The 26,520-nt window shown below is 43.1% G+C and overlaps 1 protein-coding gene across 1 annotated transcript in view; it reads right to left on the reverse strand.

The window, feature by feature from the left end:
* The window catches only part of LOC133111132 (uncharacterized), a 248,977-nt gene that overhangs the window by 148,955 nt on the left and 73,502 nt on the right, over positions 1-26,520 (reverse strand). The window contains exon 2 of the mRNA XM_061221278.1: positions 6,861-6,964. Coding sequence (XP_061077262.1) covers positions 6,861-6,964 — 104 coding nt within the window. The remainder of the gene's footprint in view (positions 1-6,860; positions 6,965-26,520) is intronic.

Raw genomic sequence — 26,520 nt, forward strand, 5'->3', positions numbered from 1 at the left:
ACTGTGCTGTACTGTGCTGTATCACACTGTGCTGTATCTCACTGTGCTGTCATTCACTGTGCTGTTTCACACTGTGCCATAGCACACTTAAGCGTTATGGAACAAGAACCCGTGGTATATCGTGGATATTGGCACAGCTAGTGGGGTGGTTATACCACAGGTTCGAGTTCCATAATGTTTTTAAACAACGGTTACCATATTTATCTCTCAAAATTTCACTAAAGAAAGACAAGACAAATTTTTAATAAATGTATTTTTAATGAAACTATGTTTTCTGGTAAATGTACTCTTCCGCTGAACAGTAGAACAGTAAGCAACAGTATGGTGAACGTTAGCTAGCAATAATGTATCCCCCACTTCACTATCGAAGCAACGGTACTAAGGTAAGTAGGAATAATGTATCCCCACTGCACTAACCTTAGCTAAGCAACGCTATTGCAATAAGGTATCCCCACTGCATTAACGTTAACTAGCTTGCTAGTTTACGTTACACCAGACGACACTGACACACACAAGTCATTTGTTTTTGTTGTAGACGTTTATCAGGACACTGCCAGCTAACGTGCAGTTATTGAAATAACTCATAGTGTCGTTATGAGTCATCATTTGCTTCGCCAAGGTTTTGTGGTCTTGCTGGTATTTCAATCTGAGGATGTTGCCTAAGTTGTATTTTTTTAGTTCCTACTCCTTTCCATATCAAAGGACACTTTAAACACACTCATTTTATTTTACTTTTGTAGGCTACTCGCGGCAAGATGACGATAACGTCAAGTTACGTCCATTTTGATTACAAAGTAGATAGCGGTGATCTACAAACGCGGAGTAATATTAGAGCGCAAACTGACCAATAGAGACAATGGACTGGACCTATCCATTGTATAATGTGCTATAACTCACTGTCACTCTGCTCTATGCCACTGTGTTATACTCTGCTACTGAGAGACGCACGTATTGATTCTCTGACGCCACAGAACAGAGTGAGCAATGATCCAGCAGAGAGTATGCATTACATTGGTTCTTACCAGTTCTGACTTTCACACTGGAAATCACGTCTGATTAATGTCACCATTCTCTGACCAGCATTAGAAGATGCTCAAATCTTTCAAACGAAGCATTGGAAGGTAGTCATGCCCCCATGCCCCATTCAGGCCACATTGCCCACCCCCTTCCCTCCTTCTCACAAGCACGAGTTGCTCAGATTGCTATGAAATCCAAAATTTCAGTGAAATGCAATTCATTCAGCGGGTTTGATTCAGCCAGCAGCACGGCCCAGACTCAGGGCTCTCTCAGAGCGGCGCCTCAGAGCGGCTTCATCGGGTTACGTGCACCGGTAAGGACTCAGGCAGCAGTGCATTCTGGGTACATGCAGGGCAGAGTGCTGTACCATGTGACCATGCAGCATGTACTGTGGCGGGGTTCAGAAACAGGCTGCACCTCAGAACAGGAAGTACTCTGCTGCTGTCCCGCCCACATGGCCCCGCCTCTCCTGCAACAGTCCAAACACACAGTCAGGGCAGGAAGTGCGCCATCAAATCACGGTTCTCCAGGGCCCAGAACAGCTCATTTTCCACCCTCCCTTCACCTGGGAGTCAGGTGTGAAGACAGCCTGGGCAATCAGCAGCACTAAATGTTGTTACAGTTACTTACCCGGGAGAAAAGAAAACCATGGGGTCAATTTGGGGTCGAGGGCCAGATTTGATGATCCCTGTTTAAGGCGTAAGACCATACGTGATACATACATAATGGTCTCAACTGAACACTCACTGGAGTACTAGTTGAAAGCAATAGAGTTCTGGAAAGACTTCACAAGTGTGCCTATATCCGCCTATGTGAACTTTACAAATTGGAGAATTGCCAAGTCAGTTACTGTGAAAATTAGGTTTAAATGCTTGCTGTCAATGTGGCCATCAGAAAACATCAGCCTGAGCATTTATGTTTTTGTGCTTCAACAAAGATTGTATTTTTTGTTAGGATTGGTGAACAGTTAAGAAAAGCATTAGTATGCTTCTGTGTGACAAAAATACTGACAAAAATACTACTTGGTAAGTAGTGCTGAAACTCAGAAATCCTTTATACATTCAAACATTAATTCTACGGCCTTCCCCCTAACACCTATCCACTGGTATATTGAAACTTTGATATCCCCTATCCACTGAAACAGTAAAACTGAAGCTTGGATATCCATCATCCACTCAAAATCATACTGAAGCTTTGGTATCCATTATCCACTGAAATAGTAATACCAAAGCTTTGCTATCCATTATCCACTCATAGTCATACCAAAGCTTTGCTATCCATTATCCACTCATAGTCATACTGAAGCTTTGCTATCCATTATCCACTCACAGTCATACTGAAGTTTTGGTATCTCTTATCCACTCAAACAGTGATATTGAAGAACTGATATCTCTTATTCACTCAAACAGTGATACTCAAGATCTGATATCCATTATCCACTCAAAGTCATACTGAAGCTTTGATATCTTTTATCCAGTCAAACATGGATACTGAAGATCTGACATCCATTATCCACTCACAGTGATACTGAAGATCTGATTCAATTATCCACTCAAACAATGATACTGAAGAACTAATATCTCTTATCCACATAAACAGTGATATTGAAGCTTTGATATCATTATAACATTAATACAATATAGAATTTCAACATTAATTGATTGAATATGGCTTGCTATAGTTATCTAAGGCTAGCTATGACTTTAGTTAACTTGTTTTGCTGGATTCCCTCCTATAATTGCTCAATTCTTTTTTTGCCAATACGGATATATTCTCATCTGGATATATTCTCATCTCTTCTGAATTGTCCTCTTCAGGGCTAGATTTCTAGCACTAATCTAATCTGTTATTCCCTCCCACATCTTTTGTTTTTTTGGTCGTTGTCACAGTCAGATTAAGTTTGCTTTTTAATATTGTTTTCCTTTTCCCGTAATCCTTTAACAGTATACACTTCTCATCTGTCCAATTTGGATTCCTTTTTTTATTTTCCGTATTTCCGTATTTTATAAAATATAGCTTGGCTACTGTAGGTTTGGAGTTAGAACCTCAGTGAATGGAGAACGTATAGCTTCTTATTGTAACTATAGCCAACAGTTAATGATCGTAACCGATGAGATAACGCATCCATGGTTACAGTTGAATTTTGCTACAGTAAAATGTCAACCAATGCAGCAGAGCACTTAACTGTTTCCCTTACCTAAAAAAAAAACGTTTAAGGGTTTATATGCAACACCCTCAGATAATTCCCTTAGCAAAGGGGACATCAACCCTTAAGTGTCAGAGTTAAGGGAAACACTTAAGGTCTTTTATGCAACCGAGCACAGATGATCTAAATTCCTTTATCCACTCAAACAGTGATACAGAAGCTTTGATATCCATCATCCACTCAAGCAGTGATACTGAAGCTGTAATATCCCTTATCCACTCAAACAGTCACACTGAAGCTTTGATATCCCTTATACAGTCAAAGAGTGATACTGAAGCTTTGATATCCCTGATCCACTCAAACTGTGATACTGAAACTGTGATATCCCTTATCCACTCAAACAGTGATACTGACAACCTAAAATCCCTTATCCACTCAATCATACTGAAGCTTTAATATCCCTTATACAGTCAAAGAGTGATACTGAAATTTTGATATCCTGTATCCACCCAAACAGTGATATTGAAACTGTGATATCTCTTATCCAATCAAACAGTGTTACTGAAGCTGTACTATATATTATCCACTCAAATAGTAATACTGAAGCTGTAATATATATTATCCACTCAAACAGTGATGCTGAAGATCTGATATCCCTTATCCACTCAAACAGTAATATGAAAGCTGTAATATCCATTATCCACTCAAACAGTGTTACTGAATATTTGATATCCTTTATCCTCTCAAACAGTGATATTGAAACTGTGATATCTCTTATCCAATCAAACAGTGTTACTGAAGCTGTACTATATATTATCCACTCAAATAGTAATACTGAAGCTGTAATATATATTATCCACTCAAACAGTGATGCTGAAGATCTGATATCCCTTATCCACTCAAACAGTAATATGAAAGCTGTAATATCCATTATCCACTCAAACAGTGTTACTGAATATTTGATATCCTTTATCCTCTCAAACAGCAATTCTGAAAGTTTGATATCTCTTGTCCAGTCAAGAAGTAATACTAAATCTTTGATATCCATGATACTCTCAGTAGGTTGTACTGGTGTTCTGCTATCTATTATCTACTCAGTAATACTGAAGCTTTGATATCGCTTATCCACTCAAACAGTGATACTGAAGATCTGATATCTTTTATCCACCCAAACAGTGATACAGAAATTCTGATATCCTTTATCGACTCAAAAAGTAATACTGAAGATCTGATATACCATATCCACTTTAACAGTAATATCAAATCTTTGATATTCCTTATCCATTTTAACAGTAATACTGAAGCTTTGCTATTCCTTATCCACTCAATCAGTGATACTGAAGATCTGCTATCCCTTATCCACTCAAACAGTAATACTGAAAATGCAATATCCTTCATCCACTCAAGGAGATCAGAGCCTTTTCTCATATTGCACCCAGAATTTGGAACTCACTTCCCCCATCCATCTGAGATTCTGACTCACTCCCCCTTTTCATCTCCCATCTCAAAACCCATCTATTCAAAATTAAATATCATTAACCCCCCATATCTCATAAGACACCTCCCACACAATTCAACATACCCATACCTAATGCAAATATTTTTCTGCTGTGTTGTGCTTGCACTTTCTGTTTGCGTTTTCTTGTATTAAATATACACTCAGCGGCCACTTTATTAGGTAGACCGCTACACCAGTCCAGTAATGCAAACATGTAATCAGCCAATCATGTGGCAGCAACTTAATGCATAAAATTATGCAGACATGGTCAAGAGGTTCAATTGTTCAGATCAAATGTCAGAATGGGAAAGAAATGTTGTCTAACTGACTTTGACTGTGGAATAATTGTGGGTGTGGGTGTGAGTATCGTGGAAACAAAAAACATCCAGTGAGCGGCAGTTCTGTGGGCAAAAACACCTTCTCAAAACCACTCAAATTATCAGGTGTTACAACAGTGGTATACAGAAGAGCATCTCTGAACACATGGAGCCTTGAAGTGGATGGGCTACAGCAGCAGAAGACCAATAAGTGTAATACGTTTAATAAATACCATAAAAAGTGGTCACTGAGTATATAAATAGTATTTTGTAGTGTCTATATACAAACAGTTGTTTTGTTTCTGTAGGTGGAGTTTTACTTTCCAGTATATATGCTCAGCACATTTTTTGTGAGATAAAATACTTTTCAGTTTGTACAAACAAAAAAGTGTAAGCTGAGACAAAACACTGACCCAGCAACCACATATATGGAGAGAATTCTTCATTTAAGGTGGTTTCTAGCGCTTAACGATAAAGCATGTCACTGACCTTGAGGGGATTATGGGTAATGTAGTCATTTTTTTGCAATTGCCTTCCACTAACTCTTGCCTTAAATACAAGGTATACATTATCATTTCAAAACTCTGTCTCCTGACCTCCCCACCCACCGGGGCCCTCCAAGTATTTGAAGACTGGCTTTGGCACCAGATAAATGAACTGAATGATTCACCTGTGATCCTGACTGTTCCAGAGGCCCGCCTTTTTTAAGCACTCAAAAACCAAACACGTAAAACTGAAGGAAGCCGCGGGGGCAATTTTCTATTCAACTCTGCTTAATGAACACCCATGTCCTTTTAACCAATCACATTTCATGCTGCATTATCAGCCTGGACACAAAGGAAGAGGTCCGATAGTCCATTTGTCACTGCATTTGAGTGCAGATTTTACCCAGCCCAGAGTCCATTCCACTGTTTGGGCAGCAGATTAGCCAGTAATATTTATGTTAATCGTTTCCATTTCAGTACACCACAAAGTGAATAGATTTGGCCCCTTATCTGACATTGATGTGAATGAAGAGGTGTTGATTGGCTATTCTGAGGGAAGATTTAAAATGTTTTCTTTATCCGATGAAGAGTGATGTTGAAGTACACAGCAGGCGCACATGAATATAGTCCCCCTGTTTCCATATCCATTCACAGACAAGTATGTGCTCATTGTGAAAACACACGTGTGCATATACTGTGCATGGTATATGCAGTCTATATACTATATCTGGGAACATACCTTTAGAACAGTATTTAGTGTACAATGTAAGTAAAGTGCTAACTAGAAAGTCCTGAAAAACAGTTACACTAGTGCAGGGTGTGTACTGTGTCAGTTGCAGTACCCAAAGACTAAAAATAATTATGTCATGAACATGACAGAGGTCATTCTGTTTGGTGCAGAAAGAAACAGTTTGTGACTAAATAATAAGAAGTAGCATGACATTACAAATGCATGTTTCCATATGTATGAGGCTACAGTATGAAAATTCTCAATATGAAAAACATTAGCTATATATATATATTGGTTGGTTAGCTATATCCTGTGTGTGGATGAGCTGTGCTATTCGTTGGTTAGCTGTATCCTTTGTGGATGAGCTGTGCTATTGGTTGGTTAGCTAAATCCTGTGTGTGTGTGTTTGAGCTGTGCTATTGGCTGGTTAGCTATATCCTCTGTGTGTGTGTGTGTGTGTGTGTGTGTGTGTGTTTGAGCCGTGCTATTGGCTGGTTAGCTATATCCTGTGCGTGGATGAGCCGTGTTATTGGCTGGTTAGCTATATCCTGTGCGTGTGTGTGGTTGAGTTGTGCTATTGGCTGGTTAGTTATATCCTGTGTGTGTGTGCGTGGATGAGCCGTGTTACTGGTTGGTGTGATGCTTCTAAGGGCTGCGAGTCACTCACCAGTTTTTTCTGGCACCAGCCACAGACTCCGCACAGCGTAACCAGCCACACGGTGCACACAGTCACCGCCATCGACACCAGGAACACACTGAGGGAGACTGAGCCTGGGGAGAGAGGGAGGGGGGCAGAGGGGGGGTGTCAGAGGGGCTTACTGTGGAGAAAAAGTGGAGTGGAGGGGGGTTATCAGCCCCACAGCTTATACAGTCACCTCCAGAGACACACCGACAGAGCCCTGCGCATACCTATGAGAATTACAGTACGCTTTCATTTCCTCCCATTAACTACCGAAATTCAAGTTCACTTGCCAATGGTTTATTTAACGTTAACCAATACTGTATTGAATTATTAGAATATTTCCATTTACATTGAGGAAACTAAGCCCAGAAAGGGCCGGGGTGGGTGCAGGCTTTTGTTGCAACCAAGCAGTTACACCCCTGAATAAGACTATCCGTCAACTAGGCCATTAAAGCCTCTTGGTAATTCTTCATTTTATATTCCCCTTAGTATTATGTGTAAAATGAAGCATTACCAATAGGCACCAAGGTAATGTCAGGGAATGGAACTGTACTATAAACTGTTACTAAGGATTCTGTTACCCACGCTGGGGGCAGGGAATGGAACTGTACTATAAACTGTTACTAAGGATTCTGTTACCCACGCTGGGGGCAGGGAATGGAACTGTACTATAAACTGTTACTAAGGATTCTGTTACCCACGCTGGGGGCATTTGCATTCGCAAGCAACCTCAGATAAAAAACTGATATAAAAGAGCAGAAAAGGTTTGACAGATATAGAACACAACAACATGCCCAAACACACAGATATTTGCATGAAGAATTATACATTTTCCAATATCCGATGACAAAGCCAGACGACAAAATAGATATAAACAAAGAGATAGCTATTGATTAAAAGAAGAAAATGTTATTGTTAGATGGAAAGTATTGTGATTATGATGGGAAAAAGAAAAAAGAAAAAAAAGAGAAAAAAAACTTTTAATTATTAAAAAGTGATGGTAACAGATTTTCCACAAATTACTAGAATTCGATGAAGTTCAGTGTTTGACTTTGGCTAATTACAGGAATAACAATAAATAATGATAAATGATAAATAAATGATAATAAATAATGATAAACTAACAGACAGAAAACAGGAACATAACACCTGTAACATATTGAAAACTATCCTGTAACATATTGAAAACTATGCTGTAACACATTGAAAACTATCCTGTAGCATATTGAAAACTATCCTGTAACATATTGAAAACTATGCTGTAACACATTGAACACTATGCTGTAACACATTGAAAACTATCCTGTAACATATTGAAAACTATCCTGTAACATATTGAAAACTATGCTGTAACACATTGAAAACTATCCTGTAACATATTGAAAACTATGCTGTAACACATTGAAAACTATGCTGTAACACATTGAACACTATGCTGTAACACATTGAAAACTATGCTGTAACACATTGAAAACTATGCTGTAACACATTGAAAACTATGCTGTAACATATTGAAAACTATGCTGTAACACATTGAGCAATACTGTGGAAAAACATGGAGGAGGTCCATACAGATTTCCAATACATTCTAATGTTTGTTTTAGTTCACACTGCAAGACAATGCAATTTGCAATAATAGCAGTTTCATGTGGTATATATATATAAGGCGTGGGAGTGTCTGCTGGTTTCTGTCCTGACTAAACTCAATGACTGCTCAGGTGCTTCACCTGGTTTCTGGGTGGAAATCAGCAGCTTAAAAAGCACAGCACAGCCAGGTGGAGACCAGCGCTGCGAGCTATAACTCATTACCACATCAGTGGGACTCCATTACAGAGATAGGGAAGTTGATCCTGGTGGCTTTTTGCCACTCGTTTTTATAGGAGGTCTGGCTGGCCAGGGAGCAGCAGCCTGTGGGGTAGCTTTGGGCATTTCCTCTCATAAAACACGGCAACAAACACGGCCCCAAAAACGCACAGCCGCCTCTTTCCAATGCACATAAATCACACGGTGCCACTGCTGCTTGTTTGAATGGTTGGGGAGACAACCCAGAGAGAGGGTGAAAGAGAAAGAGAGAGAGAATAGAGGTACCAGGGGTTCAGAGAGAGTGAGATGAAGGAGGGAGGGTAAAAGAAATGGAGGATATAGAGAGAAGAGGGGTAGAGAGAGACAAAGAAAGAAAAAGAGAGAGAGAGAGATAAGAGGTGCTAGAGCTTGAGAGGGAGAAAGAGAGAAAAAAGGTACCAGAGGTTGAGAGAGTGAGATGAAGGAGGGAAGGTAAAAGAGAAAGAGGATACAGAGAGAAGAGGGGTAGAGAGACAAAGAAAGAGAGAGAGAGAGAAGAGGTGCCAGAGGTAGAGAGAGAGTGATTAATGGATATATCTGGAGAGAGAATGAGGAGGATGGAGGAAGTGAGAAAATGAGAGGTAATGCATTTCTCACCAGAGTCTATTTATCAGAGAAAACAGAGAAAGAGTGACCTATCAGTTAGAAGGGGCTCTCCAGATATGGAGAAAAATGCATTTGGAACAGAAGGGTCTGTGTTTCTGCACTTACAACACATTTACTCTGGGATTATACAAATAGCAGACAATTAAGTAATTACATCAAAATCAATCACACCACTCAATGGCACATGTGTAATGTTATCTAATTGTTCCCATCCGTCTTGCCTTGTCACTGACTGTAGTCTGTCCACATAGAGGTCAGTACTCTGTTCGGTTAAATGCACATTATAGGCACATCCTCTAGAGGTAAAATATCCTCTCTGGATATCAGGAAATGAATCAAACAAGCATTGTTCTATTCATGATTTATCAATGCTTCTGCCTCTTCTGTCATCAATATAATGTAACCCCTTCACACAGATGCCAAATCTGGCCAATCCTCACCTATTTATGTATTGTTGTATTTAAGGCTGTATAACTGTGGGTGTGGGTATCACGGAGGCTTGGCAAAATGCTTAAATGAAGACACTTGTTTGTTGCAAGTTAGCTTTGTTTATTTTCTTAATTTAGATATAAATGCACTAAATTAACTGCTGAAGACATATGGAACAAAAATAGTACACTCTGGACTTTTTCCAAGTTGCCAAAGCTACGAGAAATTATTTATTTTGATAGCATTCTTGTTTTTTACACTTTTATACTTTAATTAATATTAAACAGAAGACATTCAGTAATCACTATATTTAATTATATTTGTTATTCCGTTAATTCATTGCTTGATGGATAATAATTAAAACAGGTTGTGCTTAAATAGGTCTGGTTCTACAGCTGACGGTAGCTACTCTGGAACAGAGTACATGATCCAGTGATAGAGACACATGCAAGATCATACCTAGTGGGAAAGCAACCTAGATACCTGTATATAGCTAGCTGGCTTGTCTCCTGTGCTTCCTCCTGTTTACATCACTCCACATCACTCATGACTGCTGACAAAATCAAACCAGAATTTGTCCCCAGACAAATTCAAGACTGGTTTGGAATAGTAGGGCGCCGTTGACCATTTCACATCACACCACTTTCATTTTCATCAGATTTTCTCACATCTGCAAAAATTGTCAGGAATTTTTTCAAAATTCAAAAGACTTCAAAATCAGAAGTCATGCAAAAGAACTTGTGTAGTCTTCACTATCTCCAAATCTATCCAAGATGGCTGAATTGTACATTGCTGTAAATCACAAAATAATCATATATTTTACGACAAATCAACTGTTTTGACTCATGAAACTCAATTCGACGGCATATTATTTGAAAATATCTAGGGTTCCAAATACCCATCCAAAACCACAGAATTAATAAAATGTTTTTTGTCCATTATAAAGCATATTTATGGTGGTTTACAACAATGACCCCACTTGACATTTGCATGTTTATATCCCATGCAGATAGTTCAAGACCATAAATGACCACTGAATCATGAAAAGGACATCTTTATATCGAAAACCTGTCGTAAAACTGTATATTTATTCAATATTTAGACACAGATATTGACCTGTCTAATGCTAGTTACAGATGACACTGCGAAGGGGGTGTTAACAGGCTGAACTACGGGACAATGTTGGCACTTGAAAACCCCGGTTTTTGACATAGTTGTTGTGTATCATCGACTACTAACACTTGAATACAGAGTTTGTTGCTTCCATTCATCATTTGGTTACAGGAGCACTGAGTGCCCGAGATGCTGGTGCTTGATTTCTCAGCAGGCCACTAGGGGGCTTACGTGTAAAGGGGTTAAACAGCATTAATACAAACCATATCATCTGTTCTCTTCCCCCCCTCCATCTCTTTCTCAAATTCAAATAAGCTTTATTGGTATGGTAAGGGTACACCTTGCCTCAGCATATAAAGCCATAAGTCAGATAAGACAAAAGCAGCAACAAACTGAGCTACAGTCAAACCGCACAGCAAAGAAAGAAAGAAAATTATACATCTAAAAGACAAAAATATGAAATTAGTCATGGACCAAAGCCACACACTCCCTCCTCCCTCCCAAAAGGAATGGCAGCCTTTCTACCTCTGAGACTGTTTCAAATTCAGGGCAGATTTAATTTCATAGAAGTACAACGTTCTTGCCTCACTGTATTTTTCACATTTTGTGAGGAAATTAAGCTCAGTCTCCAGCTCTTGAATATGACAGAATGAGCACAACCTGTCCTCTCTGGACAGCCAGGTCTGCCGGTGTCTACCTGTCTCAATGGGAAGTGCTCACTGAGTCTATATTTTGTCAATATGTCCTTTTTGGTTGGTATTTCTTTCACTGTGGTCATGTAATCTCTTTGTAGGGTCCAATAACACTCTAATTTGCTTCGTGTTTTTGTTTGTATGTCCCAATAGGTGATGTAATTTTTGTTTTGTTGTTTTGCTATAATTTGGCCGATTCTATTTCTGTAGTGCTGTCTAGGGGATGCTTTGTGTTAGGGGTGCGGGGAGTAATGAACTAAGCTTGAAGACTAGCTGGCTTCATGTCTTGTAATACTGGTAGTGGGTGTCACCGTTTTTGTGGTAAACACAACATTTAACTGTCCGTTTTTTGGAAGTTCATCAATAGTGTATTTTGTCCAAATTCTACCCAGCATTCATTGGTGCTGTCCTCTGGATATGGACGATAGTTCTGAGTGTCTGCTCTGTGAGTGGACCCCACACTGGATATGCAGGACAGTTCTGAGTGTAGTGTCTGCTCTGTGAGTGGACCCCACACTGGATATGCAGGACAGTTCTGAGTGTAGTGTCTGCTCTGTGAGTGGACCCCACACTGGATATGCAGGACAGTTCTGAGTGTAGTGTCTGCTCTGTGAGTGGACCCCACACTGGATATGCAGGACAGTTCTGAGTGTCTGCTCTGTGAGTGGACCCCACACTGGATATGGAGGATAGTTCTGAGTGTAGTGTCCGCTCTGTGAGTGGACCCCACACTGGATATGCAGGACAGTTCTGAGTGTAGTGTCTGCTCTGTGAGTGGACCCCACACTTCACCACCATATAATGCAGTTGTTTATATGACTGACTACCTTTTTACCTCTCCGTCTCCCTCGTTGTCTCCCTCCCTCCCTCTCTCACACTCTCCCTCCATCTGTAGCAGCACAGTAAATTATCTTTAAGATCACAGGGTCCTCTGGGGACGAGCAGCTGTAGCCTGTCGCTACGGCGACCCCTTCGGGTCCTCAGTGGCTCCTCCTGGCTGATAGAGGATGGCCCAGGATGAGTGCCGAGTTGCTCTGCCCGCCTGTGAACAGGACTGCAGCACAAACCGTCTAATTCACACCTTCTTCCCTCTTCACACCTCTCTGATATTCTTCTTTCTTTCCCTCACACCCTTCAGACTGCCTCACGTCGGAGAGCCAGTGCGAGCCCACCAGCCAGTGCCTGGAACAGCTCCTGCCCCTATGAATAATTACCACAAAGAACTATCACAGAAATAATGTACCTATTCATCATTATTATTCATATACACCGAGTGATCACTTTATTAGGTAGACCTGTACACCAGCTTGTTCGTGCAAATATTTAATTAGCCAATCAAGTGGAAGCAACTAAATGCATAAAAGCATGCAGATACAGCGGTTTTTCAAACTAAAGGTTAGAATGGGGAGGAATTGTGATTTAAGTGACCTTTGACCGTGGAATGATTGTTGGTGCCAGACAGGGTGGTTTGAATATCTCAGAAACTGCTGATCTCCTGAGATTTTCACACACAGCAGTCTCTAGAGGTGGCATAAAAAACATCCAGTGAGCAGCATTTCTGTGGGCAGAAACGCATTGTTAATGAGAGGTCAGAGGAGAAGGGCCAGACTGGTTGAAGCTGATAGGAAGGTGGGAACATAACAGGAACACAAATAACCACACATTACAACAGTGGTATGCAGAATAACATCTCTGACCACAGAATTAATCAAACCTCTAATTGGATAGGCTACAGCAGCAGAAGACTTAATAAGTCTAAACAATAGGTGTAATAAATACCTAATAAAGTGCTCACTGAGTGTATGAATGAATAAATCAAACCATAAAATAGAAAGCACTACTGAACATTCTGCTCATCTATCATATCACCATGAAGCAGAGACAGCACTACTGAACACCCTGCTCATGTCTCACCCTGAAGCAGAGACAGCACTACTGAACACCGTGCTCATGTCTCACCATGAAGCAGAGACAGCACTACTGAACACCCTGCTCATGTCTCACCCTGAAGCAGAGACAGCACTACTGAACACCCTGCTCATCTCTCACCCTGAAGCAGAGACAGCACTACTGAACACCCTGCTCATCTCTCACCCTGAAGCAGAGACAGCACTACTGAACACCCTGCTCATGTCTCACCCTGAAGCAGAGACAGCACTACTGAACACCCTGCTCATGTCTCACCCTGAAGCAGAGACAGCACTACTGAACACCCTGCTCATGTCTCACCCTGAAGCAGAGACAGCACTACTGAACACCCTGCTCATGTCTCACCCTGAAGCAGAGACAGCACTACTGAACACCCTGCTCATCTCTCACCATGAAGCAGACAGCACTACTGAACACCGTGCTCATGTCTCACCCTGAAGCAGAGACAGCACTACTGAACACCCTGCTCATCTCTCACCATGAAGCAGAGACAGCACTACTGAACACCCTGCTCATGTCTCACCCTGAAGCAGAGACAGCACTACTGAACACCCTGCTCATGTCTCACCATGAAGCAGAGACAGCACTACTGAACACCCTGCTCATGTCTCACCATGAAGCAGAGACAGCACTACTGAACACCCTGCTCATGTCTCACCATGAAGCAGACAGCACTACTGAACACCGTGCTCATGTCTCACCATGAAGCAGACAGCACTACTGAACACCCTGCTCATGTCTCACCCTGAAGCAGAGACAGCACTACTGAACACCGTGCTCATGTCTCACCATGAAGCAGACAGCACTACTGAACACCCTGCTCATGTCTCACCCTGAAGCAGAGACAGCACTACTGAACACCCTGCTCATCTCTTAGAATGAAGTAGTGACAGCACTACTGAACACCCATCTCATTGTGAGGATCTACAGCAGCTCTGTCTTTGAACACATTGCGAATGGCATAATGATGATGATTATTATTATGTTTGTTGTTATTTCTGCTGCTGTTTTGCATTACATTACATTACTATAACGTACAGTAATGTAATAATGTAATGTTTTGCAGTTTCCATTTTGAAAAACGGCCAGCTCTGTGCGCCACCACACATGTACTTAATTTGCTCACGAGCCAGCGTGTAATAAATTAAGTACAGCGTACATCTCCCCGCTTCCTCAATACTGAAGGCTTACCTGGGCTATGTCCCTGCATCTTCCCATATTTGCACCGTGGGCAGGTTTGATTAGGCTGTTGGTGCTGTTGCATGCAGCTACATGCTGAGTATTGATAGGAAGCGGGCGGGTGGGTGTGGAGGGGGAGTTTGAAGAGGCTTGATTTCCCAGGTGGCTCTGGGGCGGCTCAGTGGTGCCGATTATCCAGCATCCAGCCGTCCCCTCTCAGACTCCTCCCCCACAGAACAGTACGCTTACCGGGAAGGTGTGCCCTGGGAGGCCCAGGCAGACACAGAACATCAGAGAATTCCCTGCGTCACCCCGCGTTTCAGAAAACACTAAACGCACAACCACAATAAAACCAGCGGATGGAAAGGTATAGAGTTCCCCTGCCGTCATTTATTTATTCTATTTATTTTCATACAACTGCCTTCCAAGCCACAATCCTCACCGTTTGTTTCTATGGCTAAAGTGCAGTAACACTGCAGGGAATCCGATCCACACAGTGGGCCTCATTTATCAATATAACTCCGTGTGCAAATGTGTGTGCGATCGGAAACAAAATAACAATTTCCTCCAGATTTATCAAACAGGAGTAAACATGACCAATTTTAATGTTGAATCCTGTAGCATTTTTATATGATATGAATAATGATCATATTCAATAGGCTTATTATAATAATTTTGCCACTCTAAATCAAGATTACATTACATTACATCATTGGCATTTGGCAGACGCTCTTATCCAGAGCGACGTACAAGAAAGTGCATATCCATAACCAGGGATAAGTTCGCTGAAAGACCCTAGAGGGAAGTCCAATTTGAACTGCTACCTGTACAACAAAGATAAGGACGAGGGCCAATTTATTTATTTATTTTTTTAAACAAGAAACAAACAAACAGAGCAAAAGTGACCAAAGTTAACTATCAAAACACTGCTTACCTAGCCAACTAAAAAATACCGATACACAAAGCAAGTCACAGAGACAACAATTAAGGTTCACAGGGAGGTAGGGAGGGATGGGGAGAGGTGCTGCTTGAAGAGGTGTGTCTTCAGCTTGCGTTTGAAGGTGGGGAGAGATTCTACAGTTCTGACCTCAACGGGGAGTTCGTTCCACCACCGTGGAGCCAGAACAGACAGCAGTCGTGAGCGTCAGGTGGAGGTTCGGAGAGGGGGAGGTGCCAAGCGGCCTGTGGAGGCTGAACGAAGAGGTCTGGCAGGGGTGTAGGGTCTGATGATTGTTTGTAGATAAGCTGGGGAAGACCCCTTAACTGCTTGGAAGGCTAGCACCAATGTTTTGAATTTGATGCGAGCCATGACAGGCAGCCAGTGGAGGGTAGTAAGCAGGGGGGTGACGTGCGAGTATTTGGGAAGGTTGAAGACCAGACGAGCTGCTGCATTCTGGATAAGTTGGAGGGGTCTGATGGCGGATGCTGGGAGGCCAGCCAAGAGGGAATTGCAGTAGTCCAGGCGGGACAGAACCATCGCTTGGACCAGGAGCTGGGTCGAGTAGGGGGTGAGAAAGGGGCGGATTCTCCGTATGTTGTATAGGAAGAACCTGCAAGACCGGGTCACTGCCGCAATGTTCTCGGAAAGGGACAGTCTGCTGTCCATCACCACGCCGAGGTTCCTTGCACTGGGTGACGGCGTGAGTGTGGTATCCTCGAGGGAAATGGAGAGATCCAGATGGGGAGAGGTATTAGCAGGGATGAATATCATTTCAGTCTTGCCTGGGTTGAGCTTTAGATGGTGGTTGTCCATCCAGCTCTGGATGTCCCTCAGGCAAGCAGAGATACGGGCTGAAACCTGCGTATCAGATGGCGGGAACGAGACGAAGAGTTGGGTATCGTCCGCGTAGCAGTGATAGGATAGCCCATGTGCAGTGATCACAGGGCCAAGGGAGCGAGTGTAAAGAGAAAAAAGAAGCGGGCCTAGGACTGAGCCCTGGGGAACTCCTGTGGCGAGGGGCCGAGGTGTCGATACCGAACCAGCCCAGGCAACCTGGAAGGAGCGACCAGAGAGGTAGGACTCAATCCAGTCCAGGGCTGTGCCACAGATGCCCGTTGCTGACAGGGCAGACAGGAGGATGGAGTGATCCACAGTGTCGAAGGCAGCAGAGAGATCTAGAAGAATGAGGACCGACGAGAGGGAGGCTGCTCGTGCGGCATGGAGTGACTCACTGACGGAGAGGAGCGCAGTCTCTGTCGAGTGGCCCGATCTGAAGCCAGACTGATGGGGTCTAGCAGGTTGTTGTTAGAAAAGAAAGAAGAAAGTTGAGTAGAAGCAGCTCGTTCTATAGTTTTAGAAAGGAAAGGAAGAAGAGATACCGGGCGGTATTTCTGGATGATGGAGGGATCCAGAGTAGGCTTTTTTAGCAGCGGAGTGATGTGGGCCCTCTCGGAAGATGCCGGAAAACAGCCGGAAGACAGGGAGGAGTTGACAAGGGTGGTGACAAATGGGAGAATGTCAGGTGTGATAGTTTGGAGAAGAGAAGAGGGGATAGGGTGAGGGGGGCGGTGGTTGTAAAGGATCTGCGGATGACTGTGACCTTCTCATCGAAGAAATCAGCAAAGTCATCAGCAGCGAAGGAGGACTAAGGAGGAGGAGCCGGTGCGTTGAGGAGAGAGGAGAAAATAAAGAAAAGTTTCCGGGGGTTAGAACCGGAGTTCGAATTTGTGTTTGATAGTATTTAGCTTTGGCGGCAGTGACAGCGGAAGAGAATGCCGCCAGGAGAGACTGGTAAGTCGTGAGGTCTGAAGCATCTCTGGATTTCCCCCACTTCCTCTCCACTGCGCGGAGGCTGGCCCTGGAGGTACGGAGGGTGTCAAGGGGACGGGGGGGATGTGCGAGGCGGCTTTGAGACAGGGGGACAGAGGGAGTCAAAAGCAGAGGAGAGAGATGAAAGAAGGGCGGCAGATGCAGAGTCAGCAGGGAGTTTGGAGAAGGATTCGAGAGGGGGGAGTGAGGCGGTGACAGTGGTGGAAAAGGAAGAGGGTGAGAGGGAGCGGAGGTTACGGCGGGCTGAGGAAGGGTAGGTGGGAGGAGGGGGAGGAGGATGGGGAGGAAGAGGGAGGGAGAATGAGATAAAGTGGTGATCAGATGTATGCAGAGGGGTAACCGTGAAATCAGAGCATGAGCAGTTCCTCACAAAGACATTGGACATTGCCTGCCTTGTGGGTTGGAGGAGAGTGTTGCAGGGAGAGGCCGAAGGAGTGGAGTAGCGGTAGGAAGGCAGCAGCCTGGGAGGCTTCAAGGTGGATGTTGAAGTCTCCAAGGAGAATCAGCGGGGTGTCATCCTCAGGGAAGGAGCTGAGAAGGGTGTCTAGCTCATCAAGGAAGCTTCCCAGGTGCCCTGGAGGGCGATAGATAACTGCAATAAAAAGGTTAGTAGGGTAGGATACTGCAACAGAATGGAATTCAAAAGTGGATATGGACAGGTCAGAGAGGGGGAGAACAGAGAATTTCCACGAGGGGGAAATTAAAAGACCAGTACCACCGCCACGGCCAGAAGGCTGGGGAGTGTGCGAGAAGGAGAAGGAGGATGAGAGGGCAGCGGGAGAGGCGGTGTTGTCAGGTGTGATCCAGGTCTCAGTTAGGGCAAGGAATTGTAGGGACTGGAGGGAGGCATACGCAGGGATGAAGTCAGCCTTCCGAGTGGCAGACTGGCAGTTCCATAGTCCCCCTGTGACAGCAAAGTCCTTACAGGGGGTGAGCGGGGTGTAGCTGAGGTTGGAGGGGTTCCGACGCCGTGGAGGCCCACGTCGCAGGGGGTGTCTTCGGGGGAGAGAGCACACTGGGATGGGGTGAAACATAACAGCATAGCAAACTGGGACGGAGCGACGCTCTGAAGATGCCTATTTAAAGCACCTACAAATTGCTCACAAGCAGTATCAAATCAGCGCTAATCTCCTGACAAACTCAGCAATTTCAAACAAACGTTCAATCACTCTACAGGTATGCAACCAGTATGAGTGATTAACAATACAACAAACAGCAATACAACAGACAGACTGGCTCAAGCCCTAACCTCAGATTGTTCAAATTAGCAATAACGAAATTACACTTTACCGTATCTAGTGGACGGTCCGCAGCAATACCACACACCTGGTTACAATGATGCACTAATGACGAAGGACTACTACCGCAAGGCTAATATACGCTGGCGTCGCTCTGAAGACGCCTATTTAAAGCACCTACAAATCGCTCACAAGCAGTATCAAATCAGCGCTAATCTCCTGACAAACTCCTGACAAACTCAGCAATTTCAAACAAACGTTCAATCACTCTACAGGTATGCAACCAGTATGCGTGATTAACAATACAACAAACAGCAATACAACAGACAGACTGGCTCAAGCCCTAACCTCAGATTGTTCAAATTAGCAATAACGAAATTACACTTTACCGTATCTAGTGGACGGTCTGCAGCAATACCACACACCTGGTTACAATGATGCATTAAAAGATAAAATGAATTAATGGTTTAATAAAAGCACAAAACAAGCTCTACAACCGTGCACTTACATTTCCATGCCCAATACAAACAGCTGAGACCACTCTTGGAGTTAGTTTGGCTCCTTCGAAAATACTGACATCCGAAAACTTTGCTAAATCCCACATTATTTGTGCAATCTGATCTAAAATGTGTCACATCAGTCCAAAGTAATTTATTTATTGAGCTAAATTATCCAGCATTAAATGCTTTGTTGGAAAAAGTATGTGAACCCCTAGAATTATCAGTTAATTTAAAGGGGTAATTGGAGATGTGAGTTTAGTGGTCCCTGCCCTATTGAAAAAGAACATAAATCTAGGTCTTCCCTGTCAAAGTCTGGTCTTCGCCACACTGAGTTCTGGAAGTGTGCCATGGCTCGATCAAAGGAGATTCCTGAGGAGCTCAGAAAATGTTGTCGATGCTCACCAGGCTGGAAAAGATTACAAAACCATCTCTAAACAGTTTGGGCTACACCAATCCACTGTCAGGCAGATAGTCTACAAATGGAGGAAATGAAACACCATTGTTACTCTCCCCAGGAGTGGTCGTCAACAATAATCACTCCAAGAGCAAGGCGTATAATATTCCAGGAGGTCACAAAGAACCGCAGGGTAACATCTAAGGATCTACAGGCCTCTCTTGCTTTGGCTAATATCAGTGTTCATGAGCCCACCATCAGGCAAACACTGAACATGCATGGTGTGCATGTTAGGATAGCAAGGAGGAAACCACTACTCTCCAAGAAGAACATTGCTGCCTGTCTAAAGTTGATGAGCCAATAGGCTATTGGAAGAATGTTCTGTGGACGGATGAGTCCAAAATATAACTTTTTGGTTTAAATGAGAAACTCATCCCAACCGTGAAGCACGGTGGTGGCAGTATCATGGTTTGGGGCTGCTTTGGTGCCTCAGGACCAGGGCGGCTGCCAGGGTATCCGTTTGTGAGCTCAACAGAAGATGGGTCATGCAGCAAGACAACGACCCTAAACACACAAGTAGGTCTACCTAGGAATAGTTAAAGAAGAAGAAATTCAGTGTTTTGGAAAGTCCAGACCTTAATCCTATAGAAATGTTGTGGAAAGACCTGAAAAGAGCAGTTCATGCACGGAAGTGTTTGGGACTGATTAACAGTTACAGAAACGTTACAGAAATGTTTGGTTGAGGTTATTGCTGCTCAGGGATGTCACACCAGGTACTGAAACCAAGGGTACATATACTTTTTCTGGCATTTAAAGTTTGATAATTTCGCTGAATTAAGAAATGTTTTGTGTTTTTTGTTTGTTCAATTTATCAAGTTTTAGGACTTTAGGATTAAGATGGGATCACATTTCGCATTACATTTATGCAGATGTCCAGAAGGGTTCACTAACATTCTAGCACCACTGTATATGGTTAAAGTACAGTAACACTGCAGCACAAATATTATGAAAACAAAGATTAGTGAAGTGAATGAATGAATCAGCTACATTTTTGTCCATTACATTTTTATACAGGTGCTGTACCTATGCAGGCAAGAAATCCCTGGTGTGTTCTACTTTAGTGATGAAGTAGAAGCCATGGATGGGTGATTTTTTTAGAGGGAAGTTTTATATGTGTGCAGGTGTTACTAGCTGTGCATCCTCCCAGACGCAGCTGCAGAGAGAGTGGTTTTCTGCAGTGACCTGTGCATTAGACAAGCTCAAGCTCAGCGAACAGCCATCTTTAAGAACGCCTGCCTGGGCAGACCTGTGTAATGCAGTCGGTGCAGTACCTGTCCTGCACCTGGACATCTGGCCGGGGATTTACTACATTCAGAGTTAAATAAACCACCGTGAACATCGAGGAGGAGGGAGAATATACACTCAAGTGACCACCTTATATATACATACATATGTACACCAGCTTGGTAATGCAAATATTTAATCGGCCAGTCATGTGGCAGCAACTACATGCAAAGTGACCGTGGAATGATTGTGTCAGACAGTGTGGTTTGAGAAACTGCTGATCACACAACCCTAGTACTGGGCACTAGTATCTGCTGCTGTAGCCTATCTGCTTCCAGGTTCGATGACCAGGTTAAGCTTACAGTGGACAGTTGCGTGGATAACTTCCCATCACCCAAAGCTTAACCTTGGCAAGACTGAGCTTCTCTACATCCCTGCTAAGTCCTCTCCGAAAATAAAACTCTCACTGATCATGGAGGATTTTGTAGTATCCTCCCCCCTTACGGCCAAGAATCCTGGGGCTGACTCTTGATAACTGCCTCACCCTGGCTCCACATGTATCCTCCACTGCCAGAACCTGCAGGTTCTTTCTCTACAATATAAGCCGTATTCGTCATCTCCTGACGGAGAAAGCCACCCAGTTCCTCGTCCATCATCTCCCATCTGGATTACTGCAACTCCCTCCTAGCCGGTCTCCCAGCTTGTGCCATCAAGCCCCTCCAGCTGGTCCAGAATGCTGCAGCCCGCCTGACCACTAGTCAGCCCAGGTTGGCTCATGTCACCCCACTCCTCATTGGCCTCCACTGGCTGCCTATCACTGCACGCATCTGCTGCAAGGCACTAGTGTTGGCATTCCAGGCTGCTACATCCAATTTTTAATTGCTCCCTACACCCCAGCAAGACCACTCCCATCTGCCAGCTCTGGTCGCCTTGTGGTTCCCTCATTACGTGTATCAGGTGGTTGAGCTGCACGTTCACACCCGTTTTCCGTTCTGGTTCCTCAGTGGTGGAATGACTTGCCTACCACTGTCAGGACAGCAGAATCCCTCCCCATATTTCGACGCAGACTAAAAACACACCTTTTCAAACACGCCTTCCGATATCCCTCTTCTCTAACCCTAACCCGTAATAAAAAATAAATAAATAGCACTTATCATGACTATTGTCTTTTTATTTAGAACAGCTCTTTGTGCGTGTTTTGCTAGTTATAGATGTGATGCTTTTAAGTTGTGGAAGAACCTATGCACTTGTAAATCGCTTTGGATTAAAATGGTCTGCCAAATGACTAAAATGTAAATGTAAATGTAAATGTAAAGTTATAGTACTTTGGGCCTGACCTGTTATGTTTCTAGTTATGTCTGTTAGTTTATTTGCTTAATTCTTGTATTTTATTATTTTTCAATTTGTCATCCCCTGTTATGTCTGTGTCAGGATGTTTTCAAGCCATAGTCACTCCCCTGTCTGCCTGTTGCACTATTCGGGTGGTTTTGGAGATACTTTACTTACTAAAAACTACTAATATAGATATTGTACAGTACTAATTATATTAACACACTTACTGACTGTCTAACTAAAAACAGTCACTTATTTTGGGTATTTAGATTTATACACGTAACTAACTTTTTAACATTATCTCCCGTTTCAAGTCTGTAACGCCGCCTCTCTGTTCTATCACCTGTCTCTCACTATCACTACGTCTCCTAACTCTATGCAAATGTCTACTCCCTAATCCAGAACCGTCTGTATTATGTGTGAGTCTATGTGCATCCAGTCCGCGTTTTCGTTTCCCCCTTGTTATTGTATCATTACCCTATTATGTTCTCCACATGTTGTCCATTTTTTTAGCCCACCTCACTCCCGTGCCCCGCCTAGTTTGTCAACTTCCCTCACGTACTTAAACCCCAGTCTCTGCCTTGTTCTTTGTCAGACCGTTGATCAATATCCAGTCGCCGATTTATAGTAAGTCTGTATATTTGAAATTCAAGAACAACAGCCTTTGCCATTGACAATGAGTTTATCCTTATCCTTCTGTTTTGTTTGCTTGTTTGATTATTTGTTTATTCAACTTTTTCCTTCTGCCTTCTTTGACTTAGTTTTTGCCTAGCCCTTTTTGTACTTCAGCCTGTGACTCGGATTATAGACCCCTGCTTTGTTTTTTGACCATTCTTTTGCATCTCAATTCTGGCATTTGTTAAACTCTGTTTACCTGGCTTGATTCTGGACTGAATAAAGACAATGTTTTTGCATACTCTCTGGTCTGCGTCTGGGTCCTCTGAACGGTACATCACATGACTAGGCTAACCTTACAGCACTATGGGCCTGACCAGGTTAACCTTCCAGTATTATTAACCAGGTAGAGAGCCCTGACTCACGCTGAGCTACTAACCTTCTCGGTCAAGAGATCACCCGTACTACCATGCCTTTGTGGTTCCCTTAACTGGCAGCCAATCTAACAAGGTTCATGGTCTCTTAAGGCTGTTATTTAATTAATCACTCACACTGTGAAACACGAAAAACCAGCAGGCTGCAGCCCTCAAGAACTAGAGTCATGCACCTGTCCCTGACCCAAACTCGAGCAAACTCGAGCAGTCTCTTCTCTCTCCTGCTTTGAGTGCTCGCTGCTCAAAGTGCCTCCCGTCCCGAGAGTTTGCACATTTACCTTTTATTTCTATTCATTATTCATTCTCATTTTTTCAAGGTTGTCTTGCCATTATTAATCTCTTTTTTCCCCCCAGATGGACCTGACCATTGCAGCAGTGCTATTATTATTAGCTTGCATGCGAGTGCAGCACAAACATGAGCACAGCATGAACGATCATCCAGCAACAGCCTGTGACCACACTGCTTATAATGCCTTTAAAATCATTCAGGAACAAAGGACTCAGCCTTGGACTCAACTTCATTTTGCAGCTTATTCAAGTACTTTCTTGGAAAGGATGAGGTAAAATATATTTCACTGCCCTGTATTTAATATATCAACAGTATACATTGCAATATCAGACAATTATGGTCATTTGCATATTTGCCAGTGCAGTCCACATGCTGTCAAGCACTGCAATGTCTTGATGTGGTATTTTATCTTGATATGTTGCCGCATATTCTAGTTATGTAAGGGCAAGCATTGCATTACATGATATCCTTAGCAGAATAACGATGTAAGTGCATTCACCTTATTTATGAGCCACAGACCACAGGGTCAGACCTGACCTTCCCACAACAGTGAGTGAATCGACAATATTGCTACAGCACTATGCAAGCTAACCATGCTAACGCAGAACCAAAATGCAGGATAAATATAGATTACATCTGTAACAAGGCCAACAAATGCCTACCTTCAAATGGAACAGGGTTTTATGGTCAGATGACATCAAACCTCAGTTTTCTGGCCATGCACAACAGCAGGTTTTACGTTTGGTGTAGGCTTCTTTTATTGAAACGGATGTCCCATGAAATTAAATATGGTGGTTGTAAGTGTAAAGGCATTTTGCCCAAAAACCATGATGTGCCGAAAGGTTGGAGTTGACTGTAGGATCTGGAAGATGGACCAGGAATAGACATAGACATAGTCATAGACTTCCAGTGTGTTCCATCTCTGTGATGGGTGCAGCCAGTAAGATCTTTGTTTTTTGAAACTCATGTCCTTTTGACCTCTGTGGGGTCGACATTGGCTCCACCCTCAGCTCCCTCCTCACTGGTCAGCATACCTGTCAGTGTATGAGCTGCAGCTCTTCAGCTCCCTCCTCACTGGTCAGCGTACCTGTCAGTGTATCAGCTGCAGCTCTTCTGAAGAACCTGACAGGCTCCCACTATCACCTTGACCCACCTTCTCCAAAGCAGTAGCAGTAAATGCCCACTCCAGACCAAATCCAGGTTCAATAGTCTTTCTGGAATAATTTAACGTCTTATTTGCTGGTAATATGGTGAAAACACACTTGCAGACAGGAATGTTGTTACTGCCATATGAAATAAAAGCTTTGTTCTGACTTTGGGAGAAAATAGACAATTCTTTGAATCTATTCATGAAGATTTTACTGTGTCGGCACACACTGCTGTCACCCTTTCCTATTGATCTATTCTTATCCCCTACCTCCCCTTCTGAATTCTTACCTGTCTCTCCTCCCTGCAAACTTCCTGCTCCTTTCCTTATCTCTCCATCACATCCCACTCGATTACAAACCCCGAGCCCGCTTTTATTCTCTCTCATCAGATGATTACACTCTTAAACAGGAACACTTAGACTTCTCACATGGAACAATAGCTACAGTCTCTCCCTCCCACCTCCTCCTGAAATGTCGTGTGCATCTCTTGCCGGAGCTGGAGAGTGAGCTTCAGTGTTATCTTTGCCACTGAAATGACTTCAGGCAAAATATTTAAAGACAAAAGAAACCCATCGCGCCAGGCATTTATTAATCTGTGAACCGTGTGAGTTATCAGGTCTCTGAGTGCACCACCCACTTTAGGAGTGAAAATATCTGCCGTGACTCAGCTCTTATAAAAGTTATCATTGACCTTTGGGAGTTTTTTTGTATCAATTCTGTTTTACTCTGTGTTTTCAATTTGCTCCTGCTGTTTCTGAGTGCAGTGAGGGATATTTTGATATGTACACAAGTTTGCGGAGACCTGGCTTCGGATCGGGCCATTGGTGGGGCAGGTGCTGAACTCCAGAAAACTGCTTGTCCGGTGACATTATGTTTCCAGTGGTTGTATGTATGAACAGTTTAATTTTAAAGCATTTATTCACTATTCTAAACATACTGTATGAATAAGTTTTATGTGACACCCGTCTTTTCTTTCTGAACTTGCATGCACAACTGAAAACAGTTATTACCGAATAACCGAAAATGATATTGCATGTTACGGAAAAAACTTTGTAATATACACAAGTACCAATTCTGTTGGTTGTGGTCTCCAGGTGGGATTTCCTACCATGACACACATCCGCACACTGAAGCGTTGCTTTGACAGCCATCACGCTGCTCCATTTAAACACAAAGTAACAAAGGAACTAACTGAGAACAGGGGTCCTAAATTAGCCTCTTCTTTAAATCTTTAAAATCTGTCTGCTAATAATGCACTTTTCAGAGTGCGAATATGTATATGTATATGAATATGTATATGTAATATATTGGAACTGTACTGTCCTCTAGGGTCCTCTTCACACTTGTCCCTGTGCTCGATCTGCACTTCCGTTGTACGTCGCTATGGATAAGAGCGTCTGCTAAATGCCTGTAATGTACTGTAATGTAATATTGCCTTGTCCCCAGCAGATATTGTTTTTTTTTACATTTTATCTCACACTCTCTTCTTACACTCCTTCTGCTGGTTCTGGCATCCAGGCAGTCCTGGAGACTCTTCCACACGACAGCGCACCATGCCTTTCCATCAGCTCCAGCTCGGTGTAAAAGGAGCCCATTGCCTCCCCTACTGGCACACATCCACCCCTAATGCCACCTCATAGGCTGTTTATCTCTGTCTCGACGCCAGCGATTACGCCTGACCTTGGAGAGTCTCCAGAGTGTACGGGCACTAATATTAAAGCAGAGTGCCACAAATACCAGATGGCTTTCCAAATTTGAGAGCTCAGAAAAGCACTTGCAGTTCTTAGTTCTCTCTTACGGAGCAATGTGTCCGGTTTTTGTACAGCGGTATTGCATTTACCCATTAGATGC

This window comes from Conger conger, chromosome 15 (assembly GCF_963514075.1).
Source record: "Conger conger chromosome 15, fConCon1.1, whole genome shotgun sequence".
Lineage (NCBI taxonomy): Eukaryota > Metazoa > Chordata > Actinopteri > Anguilliformes > Congridae > Conger > Conger conger.